The 17,064-nt window shown below is 51.0% G+C and overlaps 1 protein-coding gene across 1 annotated transcript in view; it reads left to right on the forward strand.

Annotated features, from left to right (window-relative positions):
• GCN1 (GCN1 activator of EIF2AK4) overlaps positions 1-17,064 on the forward strand; it is a 66,656-nt gene that overhangs the window by 30,162 nt on the left and 19,430 nt on the right. The window contains exons 34-45 of the mRNA XM_035098566.3: positions 1,069-1,315; positions 2,964-3,085; positions 5,007-5,121; positions 5,596-5,775; positions 6,535-6,755; positions 7,853-7,921; positions 8,002-8,140; positions 9,013-9,209; positions 9,391-9,533; positions 10,449-10,566; positions 12,390-12,605; positions 13,736-13,900. Coding sequence (XP_034954457.1) covers positions 1,069-1,315; positions 2,964-3,085; positions 5,007-5,121; positions 5,596-5,775; positions 6,535-6,755; positions 7,853-7,921; positions 8,002-8,140; positions 9,013-9,209; positions 9,391-9,533; positions 10,449-10,566; positions 12,390-12,605; positions 13,736-13,900 — 1,932 coding nt within the window. The remainder of the gene's footprint in view (positions 1-1,068; positions 1,316-2,963; positions 3,086-5,006; positions 5,122-5,595; positions 5,776-6,534; positions 6,756-7,852; positions 7,922-8,001; positions 8,141-9,012; positions 9,210-9,390; positions 9,534-10,448; positions 10,567-12,389; positions 12,606-13,735; positions 13,901-17,064) is intronic.

A 17,064-nucleotide genomic window follows, 5' to 3' on the forward strand; every position in this document is an offset into this window, starting at 1 on the left:
AAATTAAGGTTGACGTTAACTGGTTTCGCGTTGCCTTGTTTCAGACTGCAGTTAATATTAACCACAGTTTGGGTGAAATGACAAACTGCAGTTAAGCCAAAGTGGAAGCTTGCTGCCTCTGTTCTCTGGCTGCTTGAGAGGCTTGCTGTGACTCATTTGACTCTACTCACACTAAACAACGGTTTAGCGTGTTGTGCGAATGTGGTCTCTATCTCTGTGCGGGAGAGCTACAAAAGTTTGGAAATGAATTCACATAAGACAGAGGGTTCTGATAATGGTGAGGTCTTTGAGCTTTGGTTTCAGAATTTGGCTGCCCATTATACTTTTTCTAAAAAGCAAAAAATAATAAAAAGAGGCTTGTTTCAAGGAGGTTGCTCCTGACCCCACTTTGCTCCAGGAGATCCAGGAAGCAGTGTCCCTTTTACCTGGTTTGTTTCATGGACCTTCCTTGCTAAAATGGACTAGTCATCAAATCTTTTTTAAAAACAACAGTTATAAAACAACAGTTATAAAAGTGTGTGTTTTAACAATGGGGGGGGCAGTAATAAAAAGTGCATTATATTCCATTAGGGAGCAAATTCCCCACCTGCCTAATCATACCAAATTCACTGGGACGCGGGTGGTGCTGTGGTCTAAACCACTGAGCCTCTTGGGCTTGCTGATCAGAAGTTTGGCGGTTCGAATCTGCATGATGGGGTGAGCTCCGTTGCTCTGTCCCAGCTCCTGCCAACCTAGCAGTTCAAAAGCATGCCAGCGCAAGTAGATAAATAGGTACCGCTGTGGAGGGAAAGTAAAAGGCGCTTCTGTGCGCTCTGGTTTCTGTCATGGTGTCCCGTTGCACCAGAAGCGGTTTAGTCATGCTGGCCACATGACCCGTAAAGCTGTCTGTGGACAAACGCCGGCTCACTTGGCCTGAAAGCGAGATGAGTGCCGCAACCCCATAGTCACCTTTGACTGGACTTAACCGTCCAGGGGTCCTTGACCTTTTACCAAATTCATTTTCTATGACTGCCCCCTGAGTAAGCCCAGGGTAGCTTTTGCTTGAATTGCTTTTGCTTGAATTTGTAGGTCCAGGAGTCCGTGGCCAGCTGCTTACCGCCCCTGGTGCCTGCCATCAAGGAGGACGCAGGAGGGATGATCCAGAAGCTGCTGCAGCTGCTGCTGGAGTCGGATAAGTACGCCGAACGGAAAGGAGCTGCTTATGGGCTGGCCGGCCTGGTGAAAGGCTTGGGCATCCTCTCCCTCAAACAGCAGGAAATGATGGCCACACTAACAGACGCCATCCAGGACAAGAAGAACTTCCGGCGGCGAGAAGGTGAATTGATTGGCAGTTTCTTAACCATCTTAACTTCTTTAAGACTTTTTGTCCTTGATGTGGGTGGGTTTGTCGCTTGCTTGGAACCTCACCCAATGTTCTCTGCCTGCTAGATGATGGGCTCTTGCGCCAGGGGACATGGGGATTTTAATGTTGCGCAACGGGGATCTGGTACAATGGTTCTGCTGGCGGGAATTTGTTGCACAACAGATTTCACAGTCTTATCGCGTGACAAAATTGCCAGCGGCCTGATGCCTTCTCTTGTGTAAAAAAGTGTTCCGTTGGCACAGAACAACACTCGCGACTCACACCAAAGGAGAAACAATGAAGATGAGGTCCAAAGCCTTGATAGATAATCTGCTTTGGACGAAGACAGGAAATGGGCTGAGTGAGGACAGGAAGCAGCCACATACTTCTCAACTCTGAACATTTCCTGCCTTGGATACCAGACGGCAATATATTCACCCATGTGACAACCTGACATGCGTCAAAACCACCTTTCATACAAGGCCAGCGGTCCATTCCGTTGGTGCAAAACCTTTCGCCAGCGGAACAGCTGTACTGCTAAGCAACTTTAACGCGACACTGCATTGGATACAACCCTTAGTTCAGATCAAGGGGGTCCCGGTGCAGTCTTGGCCTGAACTAAAAACTAACCCATGTGTTGCAATAAGAACCAATCACAACAATACAAACACAACACGTAGGCTAATCGTTAGTAGAGAATATATAATAGAATAATGTTGTTGTTGTTTAGTCGTTTAGTCGTGTCCGACTCTTCGTGACCCCATGGACCATAGCACGCCAGGCACTCCTGTCTTGCACTGCCCCCCGCAGTTTGGTCAAACTCATGTTGGTAGCTTCGAGAGATAATAGAATAATGGTATCATTCAAATTACAGGAATAAGCCAATCAAAGTTCACATGTACAATATAACACGGTGGTAGCGAGGCCCGTCAAGCCCTGTGTTCAAAACAGATGTCTAAGGACAGTCTCACAATGGTCTTTTGAAAGTTTCAACAGAAGACATCTCAAAACTTTCAAAAGTAAAGTCTCTCAGTAGTCTTTCTAAAGTTTTAATGGAAGACGTCTCAAAAGCCTCAAAAGGACAGTGTCTCTGAAATGATACTACTGTTTCGTGATAGTCTTCATCAGCTGGAAATAAGATACAAGGCATACAATCAATGAGTGATAACAAAACTGACCTACCTGCACACACATTGTAAAATAAAAGAGAATATACAAAACAGAATAAAAAATAAATAAAGGTACATACCCGATATTCTTCAACAAATTGAAATTTGAATGATACCATTATTCTATTATATATTCTCTACTAACTATATTGTATTGTTGTGATTGGCCTGAACTAAGGCAGTTGCAGTGTTTCTGGACTAATAGTTGCAGCATTTCCCTATTTCAGGCAACATCCAGTGGCTGGGCACCATGATCTTGCTTTTCTTTGAGAAGGGTGGTTGAGACAGAAATTAGAAAGGGGGTGGGGAAGCAGAGATAAGCTGCACAGAAAATTCCAACCCTTTACTTCACTTCATGTTTTGTGCTTGCAGGCTGAGAGAAAGTTGGCGGGGACAGAGCCTCGCCAGTCTGCCGCTTGCCCTGATAAAAGCCTTTTTTGCCTCCCATTTAGGGGCCTTGTTTGCCTTTGAGATGCTCTGCAGCATGCTTGGGAAGCTCTTTGAGCCTTACGTGGTCCATGTCTTGCCCCACCTGCTGCTTTGCTTCGGAGACGGGAATCAGTATGTCCGAGAGGTAAGAAGTGCCTGGTGTTCCCGGGGCAGTAGGTTAAGGACGGAAGAAGCATTGGGCTGCTGGATTAGGCCAAAGCCACCCACCCACCCCCTGCCCAGGTGCAGCACACTGTTCCCCACAGACGCAGTTGAGTTGTTGTTTAGTCATGTCCGACTCTTCGTGACCCCACCCCTGTCTTCCACTGCCTCCCACAGTTTGGTCAAACTCATGTTGGTAGCTTCGAGAACACTGTCCAACCATCTTGTCCTCTGTCATCCCCTTCTCCTTGTGCCCTCAATCTTTCCCAACATCAGGGTCTTTTCCAGGGAGTCTTCTCTTCTCATGAGGCGGCCAAAGTATTGGAGCCTCAGCTTCAGGATCTGTCCTTCCAGTGAGCACTCAGGGCTGATTTTCTTAAGAATGGATAGGTTTGATCTTCTTGCAGTCCAGGGGACTCTCAAGAGTCTCCTCCAGCACCATAATTCAAAAGCATAAATTCTTCGGCGATCAGCCTTCTTTATGGTCCAGCTCTCACTTCCATACATCACTACTGGGAAAACCATAGCTTTAACTATACAGACCTTTGTCGGCAAGGTGATGTCTCTGTTTTTTAAGATGCTGTCTAGGTTTGTCATTGCTTTTCTCCCAAGAAGCAGGCGTCTTTTAATTTCGTGACTGCTGTTACCATCTGCAGTGATCATGGAACCCAAGAAAGTAAAATCTCTCACTGCCTCCATTTCTTCCCCTTCTATTTGCCAGGAGGTGATGGGACCAGCCAGTGGCCATGATCTTGGGTTTTTTGATGTTGAGCTTCAGACCATATTTTGCGCTCTCCTCTTTCACCCTCATTAAAAGGTTCTTTAATTCCTCCTCACTTTCTGCCATCAAGGTTGTGTCATCAGCATATCTGAGATTGTTGATATTTCTTCCGGCAATCTTAATTCCAGATTGGGATTCATCCAGTCCAGCCTTTCACATGATGAATTCTGCATATAAGTTAAAAAAGCAGGGAGACAATATATAGCCTTGTCGTATTCCTTTCCCAATTTTGAACCAATCAGTTATTCCATATCCAGTTCTAACTGTAGCTTCTTGTCCTACATAGAGATTTCTCAGGAGACAGATGAGGTGATCAGGCACTCCCATTTCTTTAATAACTTGCCATAGTCGACACAGTCAAAGGCTTTTGCATAGTCAATGAAGCAGAAGTAGACGTTTTTCTGGAACTCTCTAGCTTTCTCCATAATCCAGCGCATGTTTGCAATTTGGTCTCTGGTTCCTCTGCCCCTTCGAAATCCAGCTTGCACTTCTGGGAGTTCTTGGTCCACATATAGACGCAGTAGCCCTCCCTTACTGCATAAGAACAAAAGAAGCACCTGGCTGCAGGATCAGGGTCATCTCTTCACACACTGGCCAACCAGATCCTGCTGGACATAATAATCTCTTAATTAGCATACATATGCACTAAACACACAAGAAGGAATTCCTTAAAACTAGATGAAAATCAGATAAGAGCACAACTATGTATCACAAGCATAACACCTTAAAAAACATTAAGCGGGTCCTGGCTGGAGACAGAGAAACTCGCTGCAGTCTGTTACTGCTGATGAGTGTAAAAATACATGACAAATGATTGTATGGTGATTCCCCTGGCCCAGGGGCAGCCAGTGCTGAGTCTTCCGGATGTTAATGGACTCCAAATCTCATCAGCTCCAGCCAGCTTGACCAGTGGACAGGAAAGATGGGAGTTATAGTTCAACATCACCTGGAAGGCCACCACAGTGACTACCTAACCTCACATTTAGTTTTCTGGTGCCCCCACCCCTGCACACACGGTTCATTGCTGGAGTGAGACTGATCCTCCATAGGTTCTAATGTTTGGCTGCTGGATCTTGGAAGTGGGTTGAGGCCAGTTGTGACTTCTCCGTTTCCTTCCTTTGAGGCCGCGGACGATTGTGCCAAGGCTGTGATGAGTAACCTGAGTGCCCACGGGGTGAAGCTGGTGCTGCCTTCGTTGCTGGCTGCGCTTGAGGAGGAGTCTTGGAGAACCAAAGCTGGTAAGAAACTGGACTGGGCTTGTTTTTCATTTAAGGGAAGGGAGCCTGACTGACAGCTTTTGGAATGGCTGTAGCTCCTTCGTTCTTGCGGGAAGATTATACCAGCGTTGCCTTATTTTGCCCGGGTATTATTCTCTGCAAAGAGCCATCCTAACTAGGTAGGTTCTTTACAGCTATTGGGAAACCTTAGGCTCTCGAAGTTTATTAAGTGGTTGTAGCAGGGTCCATTGAGGATGGAATTTAGTCTCTGCTGATCACTGTTTTTCTTAGCTCTCCCAAACTTTTGAAGCTGCATGCATGACTGCGGCTGTAATCCTCTGTACACTTAATCTTGGGGAGGAAGGTCGCACCGAGCTTGGTGGATAAGACTTCCTAGTAAGGCTGCCCTGTGGACTGACTATCTATCTATCTATCTATCATCTATCTACCTACCTATCATTCCATCATTCCCTGCCTTCCTGCTCTCCCCACCAGGGTCAGTGGAGCTGCTGGGTGCCATGGCTTACTGCGCCCCCAAACAACTCTCCTCCTGCTTGCCAAACATTGTGCCCAAACTCACCGAGGTGCTCACAGACTCCCATGTGAAGGTCCAGAAGGCCGGGCAGCAGGCGCTCCGGCAAATTGGGTCGGTTATCAGGAACCCCGAGATCTTGGGTAAGAGCTTGTAGTTTGTGTTTGTGTGTGGACTGCTATCTTCCTCTTGAGGTGTGCAAGGTGAAACAAATGGGACAAACATTTCAAATTAAAAATAAAGCACAATAAAACATGAGATTCAGGGAGCTAGCCATCCAACGCTACCGTATTCCAGGATACTCCATTCCCCCACCTGTTTCCTATTTTCCACTCCAGATATTAGGCGTCCTGTGGTCTCTAAGCATACACAGTCCTCATTGGGCTGTTTCAGCAGGGGTTTCTCCTTTGGGATTCCCTGCCCCCATTTCCCCCCTCCTTAGTTCTGAAAATCGTTCAGGCCTGCTGAAATCTCCCTCTTGTTTCTCAGTGACCCCGTTGCATAGTACATAATGGCCTGGACTCTACTGAGTTTGCTATTGGAGGGAGCAGCTGGATCCAAGCATGGAGGTTGGATGTATCAGTGGCTACCAATTATGGAGTCTGGATTAAACCTCCATGTACTGAGGCTGTATACCTCTGAATACCAGTTGCTGACCTTGCTCTAGAACGGAACAGGACTTTATTGACATCTAATGAAACCTTGAGTCTTGCCTGATAGCAAACTGGCAGCCAGGGCATCACTTCCAACAGAGGTTTCACATGTTGTTGCCAGCAGCATTTTGCATATGGGTTACCAATATACGGACTGTTGTCGCCAAGCTATCAGCTGGCTCTTGACTCTGATCCTGGCCTTAGCTTCCTGACCATGTCCTCCTCCTCCTTTTCTTCCGCCGCCTACAGCAATTGCACCCGTTCTATTGGATGCCCTGACCGACCCATCCAGAAAGACCCATAAGTGCCTGCAGACCCTGCTGGAAACCAAATTTGTCCATTTCATCGATGCCCCTTCACTGGCTCTCATCATGCCCATCGTCCAGAGGGCTTTCCAGGATCGCTCCACAGACACAAGGAAAATGTCTGCCCAGATCATCGGCAACATGTACTCCTTGACGGATCAGAAGGTGAGCTGGAGAGATGCTTCAGAGCCGGGGGTGGGAGCCTTTTTTCCGGTTCAAGGGCCACTTGAACTTCTGCAGGAGCCACATGCCGTGGATAGGTGGGGCCAGTCTCAAAAGGGGGTGGAGCAATGAATGTAAATTTTACCTTCGTACACAGCAGGCTAGTTTCTACACACACACCTTTCTTTATCCTCTGGACAAACAAGAGCCATTGTTGCAGGTCAAAGACACAGCCCAGCCAGACAAAAGCATGCAATAGATTCATGGTATGAAACTGACAGCCAGAGGCTAGATGTGCTCTGGAAATCCTGGCATCCACTCATCTCCTATGTGAGATGCAACGATCAATCAAGGCAACCTCCCCAGACCCACAGAAGCACCTGGAAACTTCTTGGACTTGCACCATTGACTTGTTTTGAGTTGTGGTTCCAACCTTAAGATGCAGTTAGGCCTCTTTTTAAGAAAGGACAGACCAGCTGCTGCTATTGTTGTTGTCTATTGTCTTTTAAATTACGTGTATGAAAAAGCAATGGCAGATAGATACAGTGCTTTGTTTCTAAAAAAAATATGTTTAGGGGTACTCTGATTTTCCTACTCCTATTGAAATACTGCCCCTCAATGAGGCCAAACTTAGATCCACAAAATGTTTAGGGGTATGCGTACCCCTGCGTCCCTCCAGAAAAAAAGCACTGGATAGATAGAGATATATAGATATAGATACAGATAGCTATAGATTTAGATAAAATACGCAGGGAGTGGATCATGACTGGTGAGGGGTCTGGCCTGGGTAGGGTTCCGAGGGCCGGATAGACGGCCATATGTGGCCTCTGGATCTGCTGTTCCCCATCCCTGCAGGAACTGCAGCAGGCCCACATATGAAGAAATGGTTCCATGAGGACAGAACCTCTACAGGTCATGGCTGCTGTTTGTTGCCCTCCCAGCTGTGTTTGGAGGGGGCCTGGATGCTAAGTGGAAAACAGGGCGCATGTGTTGTCCGCGCTGTTTGCCATCTGCACCCTTCCAAGGTCCACGTGCACAGATTTCAAAATCCCAATTTGTGGTGTTCATCCCGCTTAACCTGTCCCCCATCTCCATTTCAGGATCTGGCTCCTTACCTGCCCAGTGTGACCCCAGGTCTGAAGGCATCTTTGCTGGACCCGGTGCCTGAGGTACGCTGTCTCGGTGCAGTTTCTTCATTGGGTGGCCTTTTCCTCCCAGTTTCCTACAATCCTTTCCTTTGGACCCTCAGGTGCGCACGGTATCCGCGAAGGCGCTGGGAGCCATGGTGAAGGGGATGGGCGAGTCTTGCTTCGAGGACCTGCTGCCTTGGCTGATGGAGACCCTGACGTACGAGCAGAGTTCAGTGGATCGGTCTGGGGCTGCCCAAGGCAAGGACAGCAGCCTTCTTCCCTGGCATTTGATAAAAATAATGGATTTGGCTGCAAGGGAGTTGGGGACTGGTTGCCTGCTCAGCTCCCCAGCATGTTGCTCAGCCTCACAAAGTTATTTACTTACTATCGGGGAGAGGCATTGTGGTGGTGTGGTTAGATAAGAGTCTTGGACCAGGGCCCGAGAGAAAAGGATTCAAAGGTGGGTTGTGCTAAGAGGCAGTGACCGGCCCACAATGTCGCCCAGTGAGCTTCACAGCCGCCAAGTGGGGATTTTGAGCACAGGTCTCTCCCAGGTCCTAGTCTGACACTCCCACCGCTACACTGCACCGGCTTTCAAGTTACTCTCCGCCCCGTCAAACCATTTTGCAAGATCAGGTCTCTCAATGGCCTACCTCGCAAAGTTGTTGCGAACGTAGAAAACCTGGGAAGCTGCTTTATATGCCGAGAGAGACTTATTTGCCAATCTAGATTCTGTGCCAATATGCGCTCAGCCATTTAGCTGTGGCTCCTCACCCACAACAAGAGGCAAGGTTTAGTTCACCAACGCATTTCAGATTCTGCTTTTCCTGGGCATGGGGCGGGGCAGGAAGCTGTATACGTCATTGAAGTCCTCCAGTCACTGAAATCCCGATTCGGCAAATCCTTGCAGGCTCTGTGATTTTACCAGAGGTTGCCCACACATTGTTTGATCACATCTTCACAAACATAATGGGCTAGCTGTTTGCTTTGTCTTATTAAACCCAGAAAAGTAATAGGTTCTCAGAAGGCTGTTCTGAACCCAGTGGCACCATTCTGCATTTCTATGGGGTCATACACACCCATGCGATCCTGAGCAAGAGAATTACACCAAAACACACCATCTTTTCCAGGTCTGGCTGAAGTCATGGCTGGCTTAGGAGTGGAGAAGCTGGAGAAACTTATGCCAGAAATCGTGGCTACAGCAAGCAAAGTGGACATCGCCCCCCATGTCCGGGACGGTTACATCATGATGTTTAACTACCTGCCCATCACCTTTGGTGATAAGTTCACACCTTACGTTGGGCCCATCATACCTTGCATCCTTAAGGTAGAGTTTTCGGGGCAGGTTTTTGATCCTTCCATCCAGCAGGGATGGAGGCTTGCATTCAAGTCACGAGAATGGAGGAGGGCTATTGCCTCCAAGTCTCTGATGGCTGGATCCAACTCTTAGTCGCTGTGCTGCACCCACAAAACCAGCCCTTGTTGGTAATTTGTACCCTCCTATTTAGGCACTGGCAGACGAGAACGAGTTCGTGCGGGACACGGCTTTGCGCGCCGGGCAGAGGATCATAAGCATGTACGCAGAGACAGCCATTGCGCTCCTCTTGCCTCAGCTGGAGCAAGGCCTCTTTGATGACCTCTGGCGAATCAGGTTAGAGCTGACTTCCCATTCATGTGGCTTGTCACTTGCGGGGAATCTCACTTTAGAATGGGGACAGAGAACCGCATGTCCGGGGGACCAATGCCGACCCTCCAGTCCTCCCTCAGTGCCCTCGGGGCTCTCCAGAGGCCACACCCACACTCTGGTCCTGCTTTGCTGTTTGCTTGCTTGTTCTTGCTCGGCTGGGGTGTGTACAGCTACCCTACTTTTTTTTTTTAATATGTTTTAATGTTTGATGGATTTCTGTATTTTAATATTTTGTTGGAAGCTGCCCAGAATGGCTGGGGGAACCCGGCCAGATGGGCGGGGTATAAATAAATAAATAATAATTATTATATTATTAAAAAGGCCCCTGACCATCAGGTCCAGTCGTGTCCGACTCTGGGGTTGCGGCGCTCATCTCGCTCTATAGGCTGAGGGAGCCGGCGTTTGTCTACAGACAGCTTCCAGGCCATGTGGCCAGCATGACAAAGCTGCTTCTGGCGAACCAGAGCAGCACACAGAAACGCCGTTTACCTTCCCGTTTACCTTCCCTATTTATCTACTTGCACTTTGATGTGCTTTCGAACTACTAGGTGGGCAGGAGCTGGGACTGAGCAACGGGAGCTCACCCCGTTGCTGGGATTCGAACCGCCGACCTTCTGATCAGCAAGCCCTAGACTCTTTGGTTTAACCCACAGCGCCACCTGGGTCCCTTTCATATTATTATTACTACTGTACAAAGATAGAACTCACACTCATGGCTCCACCCACTTTTGTTTCAGACCCTGCCCACCATTGTCATGTGACTCCCAGAGGTTGTGCAGAAGGGAATGTGGGCCCTCTGATGAAAAATGCTTTCTCATTTGTGCTATACATCAATCTTGCCTTACCCGCCCTCTTTTTTTAAATTTATTTTTCAAACAGGTACAGCTCAGTTCAGCTACTCGGGGACCTCCTCTTCTATATTTCGGGAGTCACAGGGAAGATGACCACGGAGACGGCTTCTGAAGACGACAACTTTGGAACAGCCCAGTCCAACAAGGCGAGTGCTGTCCTTTCGTCTCCTGGCTGCTTTGTGAGCAAACAGCTGGAGCCTAGACTAGACAAGACTGTGGATATATGCAGTGTTAGAAACTCAGGTGTATAAGCTGGGCGCCAAATGACACCTTAAACTTAGGTTACAGTTGCCACAACAGAATGTCTGTCCGCCAGGGGGTTGGGCTAGGCGACCCCTTTCTAATGTTACAATTCTACATTTCTGTGATTCTATTGTCTCGGCTACATTGCCTGGCAGTAGCTTGCTCTTACAACAGTTCACTTGTCCCAGTATGCAAGGAGGAGAAGCACACACAGTGGAAATGGAGATGATATTAACTGTGGGCTAGGGCAGAGGTTGTTAAACTGTGGTTGCCAACCCTGACCCCCAGAAATCTCACAATTGCACACAGTAGCAAAACACACACGACACCCGGGGAATTTCAAACACTTGATATATGACTACCCTCTTTTTCCTTTTCCTTTTTTTTTTTTAAAAAAAATAGCCTCCGCCAACCCTTTAAAAAACAAAAACAAAAAAAACAGTGCCTTCTGCTTCACTGGTAAATCTCTCCACTCAGAAATTACTGCTTTCCCTTCTTTGGGAATAAGGGATGTGAAGAGATGAACGATATGATTAGAGATCTCCCAAGGAATGCCTTACCTACCCTGTTTCTCCAAAAATAAGACATACCCATAAAATAAGCCGTAGCAGGATTTCTAAGCATTTGCGCAATATAAGCCATACCCCGAAAATAAGGCATAGTGATAGGCGCAGTTCTGGAGGGCGCCAAGGAAGAGGCGAGGCTGGACGCGTAATTAAAAAATAAGACATCCCCTGAAAATAAGCCACTGTGTGTTGTTGTTTTTTTTGGAGGAAAAGTAAATATAAGACGGTGTCTTATTTTTGGAGAAGCACGGTAGTTTGGCCCTGTAGTATGTTTCTTGCTAGTGTGGAGCACAGTGGGCTTTATCCAGATAAATTCTCAGAGGAGAAGACCCATAGAAATCCATGCATCGTACGTTGCTGTTCCTGCTCGTTTGACTTCTTACCTGCCCTCCACCATGAGGTCCCAGGGCGTTGGTTACATCATTTTTTAAAAAAATACAATATTAAGAATGAAACAAAATAAAAAATTCCTTCCAGTAGCACCTTAGAGACCAACTAAGTTTGTTATTGGTATGAGCTTTCGTGTGCATGCACACTTGGTATCTGAAGAAGTGTGCATGCACACAAAAGCTCATACCAATAACAAACTTAGTTGGTCTCTGAGGTGCTACTGGAAGGAAATTATTTATTTTGTTTTGACTATGGCAGACCAACACTGCTACCTACCTGCAACTAATATTAAGAATGGTTGAAGCAGTTTGCAGTCATAAGAACAGCCTGCTGGATCAGGGCAATGGCCCCCAAGCAAGGCGGCATCCTGTTCTCACAGAGGACAACCAGAAGCCTTTTCTAGCAGAGCCTGAAAACAGGACCTGAGCACAAGAGCCCTCTCCCCTCCTGTGGTCTCCAGCAACTGGGATCCTGAAGTATTATAGCCTCCAACTGTAGAGGAAGGGCATAAGCATTTTGGTCAGTGGCCGTTGATAGCCTTGCCCTCCATAGGTTTGTCCAACCCTCTTTTTAAGCCATCCAAATTAGTAGCCATCGCTGCTTCCTGCAGGAGTGAGTTCCGTAGTTAAAAACTGTGTGCATAGAAAGAACACATACAGTTTCAGTGGGCCTACTCTCACTGTGTCTAACACTAGGTGCAAACCGAAACTTGTTTTCTTGGCTGCACTCCCTTTTTTAAAAAAATAACACATTATTTTTTATTTTTCCAGGCAATCATTAACGCGCTCGGAGTGGAGAGGAGGAACCGGGTGCTGGCGGGACTGTACATGGGCCGCTCGGATACGCAACTGGCTGTCCGCCAGGCATCCTTGCACGTTTGGAAAATTGTCGTCTCAAACACGCCTCGCACGCTCCGCGAGATTCTGCCAACTCTCTTCGGCCTCCTCCTGGGATTCTTGGCCAGCACCTGTGCGGACAAGAGAACAGTTAAGTCTTTGGGCCAACCAACTTGACTCTGCCACTGTTCAGGTGTTAACAGAGTTTCGCTTTATGATTCTGCAACGCAGGGGTGCCGACTTGAATAAAATATTGTGGGGGCCCAGGTAAGTCCCACCCCGCATAACCGACCACATGATGCAGTGCACACACACACACACCATTTGAATAGGAATGTCCATCAACTTTGTGGGGGCCCAGCCCCCTCAAATATTTTATTGTGGGTACCGAAGCCCCCACGGCCCCTAGTAGTCTGCTCCTATGCTGCAATGTAGTGATCATTTGCACAAAATTGGGACTGTGGGGGATCAGTGCTAGATAGGTTGAATTTGTGGGTGTTCTGCTATGTATTCCAGTGGGACACAGAGTCTGTTGGATTTCTGGGAGCAGGTTAGGCACGTGGGATAAAGGGAGACCTCAGCCTCTCATAATGTGTAGGCTTTATGCACTTGTAAAATGGATATCTTATCTCTCTCTCTCATGGAGGGGTTGTTCCCTCTCTCCCTCTCAACCTTTTCCTCCACCTTTCTCCTCATCCTTAAAACTTGGAATGTGAGCTCCATAAGGCAGCGATCTGTTGCTACTCAGTCGATAGCAGATACCAACCTATCATGTGGTCCGTTTCATGCAACATAGGAGTCTTGCCTTTGTTGTGGTGGCACCACCCTTTGGAAGCCCCTCTTGTTAAATATTATACAGGGGTCTCTCTTGTTGCCATTCTGGCACCCGCTGAAGACCTTCCTTCCCCAACACAACTTTTTAGGCAGAGATTTTTTCAAAGCCTGCCATCTGTATTAGAATCGTTTAGCAGATGCTTTAATTGTTTCAATTCCCCCCACCCGTTCTTTCATCTCTCTCTTGTAAGAATAATTGTTTTATCACGTGTGTTTACTGCCCTGGGCTCCTTTGGGAGGAAGGGTGGGATAGAAATGTAATAAATAATAATAATAATAATAATAATAATAATAATAATAATAATAATAATAGGGAAAGCATAATGGGACATTCACGGTGAATAAGAGTGGGGACAAGTAGCCCTTCCCAAGTGCAGTTGTTTTTGCTTCTTTTAAAACCTTGTGACTGGCTCTGTTTTGACACACCTAAAATTCTCTATTGGCAGATCGCAGCACGCACATTGGGGGACCTTGTCCGGAAGCTGGGGGAGAAGATTCTTCCAGAAATCATCCCCATTTTGGAGGAAGGTCTGAGGTCGGAGAAGAGCGACAAGAGGCAAGGCGTCTGCATTGGCCTGAGTGAGATCATGAAGTCCACCAGCAGAGATGCTGTAAGTTCTTGTTCACAGCAGCGGTAACCTGGAACCTGGTGGGGTGGGCTGCTTTAGTTATTTATTTTAGTCGTCATTACCGTGTTTCTCATATTATAAGTCATGTCTTATATTAATTTTTTCTTCAAAAAAACACGACATGGCTTATTTTTGAGGGATGTCTTATTTTTTAATAAAGTGCACGCGGGCGCTGTTTGCCGGGCTTGTCAAGCCCAGCAAACAGCGCCCGCCGATCTTCGGTGACAGGCGGGGGTGGGCGGAGAGCGGAGAACGATCTCCGCTTCCCCCCCACCCCCGCCTGTCACACAGCACAGGTCGGCGGGCGCTGTTTGCCGGGCTTGTCAAGCCCAGCTAGGAGCGCCCGCCGATCTTCGGTGACAGGCGGGGGTGGGCGGAGAGCGGAGAACGATCTCCGCTTCTCCCCCACCCCCGCCTGTCACACAGCACAGGTCGGCGGGCGCTGTTTGCCGGGCTTGTCAAGCCCAGCTAGGAGCGCCCGCCGATCTTCGGTGACAGGCGGGGATGGGGGGAGAGCGGAGAACGATCTCCGCTTCTCCCCCACCCCCGCCTGTCACACAGGACAGGTCCGAAGATCGGCGGGTGCTGTTTGCCGGGCTTGTCAAGCCCAGCAAGGAGCGCCCGCCGATCTTTGGTGACAGGCGGGGGTGGGGGGAGAGCGGAGAACGATCTCCGCTTCCCCCCCCACCCCCGCCTGTCACACAGCACAGGTCGGCGGGCGCTGTTTGCCGGGCTTGTCAAGCCCAGCTAGGAGCGCCCGCCGATCTTCGGTGACAGGCGGAGGTGGGCGGAGAGCGGAGAACGATCTCCGCTTCTCCCCCACCCCCGCCTGTCACACAGGACAGGTCCGAAGATCGGCGGGCGCTGTTTGCCGGGCTTGTCAAGCCCAGCAAACAGCGCCCGCCGATCTTCGGTGACAGGCGGGGGTGGGCGGAGAGCGGAGAACGATCTCCGCTTCCCCCCCCCCGCCTGTCACACAGCACAGGTCGGCGGGCGCTGTTTGCCGGGCTTGTCAAGCCCAGCTAGGAGCGCCCGCCGATCTTCGGTGACAGGCGGGGGTGGGCGGAGAGCGGAGAACGATCTCCGCTTCTCCCCCACCCCCGCCTGTCACACAGCACAGGTCGGCGGGCGCTGTTTGCCGGGCTTGTCAAGCCCAGCTAGGAGCGCCCGCCGATCTTCGGTGACAGGCGGGGATGGGGGGAGAGCGGAGAACGATCTCCGCTTCTCCCCCACCCCCGCCTGTCACACAGGACAGGTCCGAAGATCGGCGGGTGCTGTTTGCCGGGCTTGTCAAGCCCAGCAAGGAGCGCCCGCCGATCTTTGGTGACAGGCGGGGGTGGGGGGAGAGCGGAGAACGATCTCCGCTTCCCCCCCCACCCCCGCCTGTCACACAGCACAGGTCGGCGGGCGCTGTTTGCCGGGCTTGTCAAGCCCAGCTAGGAGCGCCCGCCGATCTTCGGTGACAGGCGGAGGTGGGCGGAGAGCGGAGAACGATCTCCGCTTCTCCCCCACCCCCGCCTGTCACACAGGACAGGTCCGAAGATCGGCGGGCGCTGTTTGCCGGGCTTGTCAAGCCCAGCTAGGAGCGCCCGCCGATCTTCGGTGACAGGCGGGGGTGGGCGGAGAGCGGAGAACGATCTCCGCTTCCCCCCCACCCCCGCCTGTCACACAGCACAGGTCGGCGGGCGCTGTTTGCCGGGCTTGTCAAGCCCAGCTAGGAGCGCCCGCCGATCTTCGGTGACAGGCGGGGGTGGGCGGAGAGCGGAGAACGATCTCCGCTTCTCCCCCACCCCCGCCTGTCACACAGCACAGGTCGGCGGGCGCTGTTTGCCGGGCTTGTCAAGCCCAGCTAGGAGCGCCCGCCGATCTTCGGTGACAGGCGGGGATGGGGGGAGAGCGGAGAACGATCTCCGCTTCTCCCCCACCCCCGCCTGTCACACAGGACAGGTCCGAAGATCGGCGGGCGCTGTTTGCCGGGCTTGTCAAGCCCAGCAAGGAGCGCCCGCCGATCTTTGGTGACAGGCGGGGGTGGGGGGAGAGCGGAGAACGATCTCCGCTTCCCCCCCCACCCCCGCCTGTCACACAGGACAGGCCCGAAGATCGGCGGGCGCTGTTTGCCGGGCTTGTCAAGCCCAGCAAACAGCGCCCGCCGATCTTCGGTGACAGGCGGGGGTGGGCGGAGAGCGGAGAACGATCTCCGCTTCCCCCCCACCCCCGCCTGTCACACAGCACAGGTCGGCGGGCGCTGTTTGCCGGGCTTGTCAAGCCCAGCTAGGAGCGCCCGCCGATCTTCGGTGACAGGCGGGGGTGGGCGGAGAGCGGAGAACGATCTCCGCTTCCCCCCCACCCCCGCCTGTCACACAGCACAGGTCGGCGGGCGCTGTTTGCCGGGCTTGTCAAGCCCAGCTAGGAGCGCCCGCCGATCTTCGGTGACAGGCGGGGGTGGGCGGAGAGCGGAGAACGATCTCCGCTTCTCCCCCACCCCCGCCTGTCACACAGCACAGGTCGGCGGGCGCTGTTTGCCGGGCTTGTCAAGCCCAGCAAGGAGCGCCCGCCGATCTTTGGTGACAGGCGGGGGTGGGGGGAGAGCGGAGAACGATCTCCGCTTCCCCCCCACCCCCGCCTGTCACACAGGACAGGTCCGAAGATCGGCGGGCGCTCCTTGCTGGGACCTGTGCTGTGTGACAGGCGGGGGTGGGGGAGAAGCGGAGATCGTTCTCCGCTCTCCGCCCACCCCCGCCTGTCACCGAAGATCGGCGGGCGCTCCTAGCTGGGCTTGACAAGCCCGGCAAACAGCGCCCGCCGACCTGTGCTGTGTGACAGGCGGGGGTGGGGGGGAAGCGGAGATCGTTCTCCGCTCTCCGCCCACCCCCGCCTGTCACCGAAGATCGGCGGGCGCTGTTTGCTGGGCTTGACAAGCCCGGCAAACAGCGCCCGCCGATCTTCGGAAATGTCCTGTGTGACAGGCGGGGGTGGGGGAGAAGCGGAGATCGTTCTCCGCTCTCCGCCCACCCCCGCCTGTCACCGAAGATCGGCGGGCGCTCCTAGCTGGGCTTGACAAGCCCGGCAAACAGCGCCCGCCGACCTGTGCTGTGTGACAGGCGGGGGTGGGGGGGAAGCGGAGATCGTTCTCCGCTCTCCGCCCA

Source organism: Zootoca vivipara, chromosome 16, assembly GCF_965207765.1.
Source record: "Zootoca vivipara chromosome 16, rZooViv2.hap1.1, whole genome shotgun sequence".
NCBI lineage: Eukaryota > Metazoa > Chordata > Lepidosauria > Squamata > Lacertidae > Zootoca > Zootoca vivipara.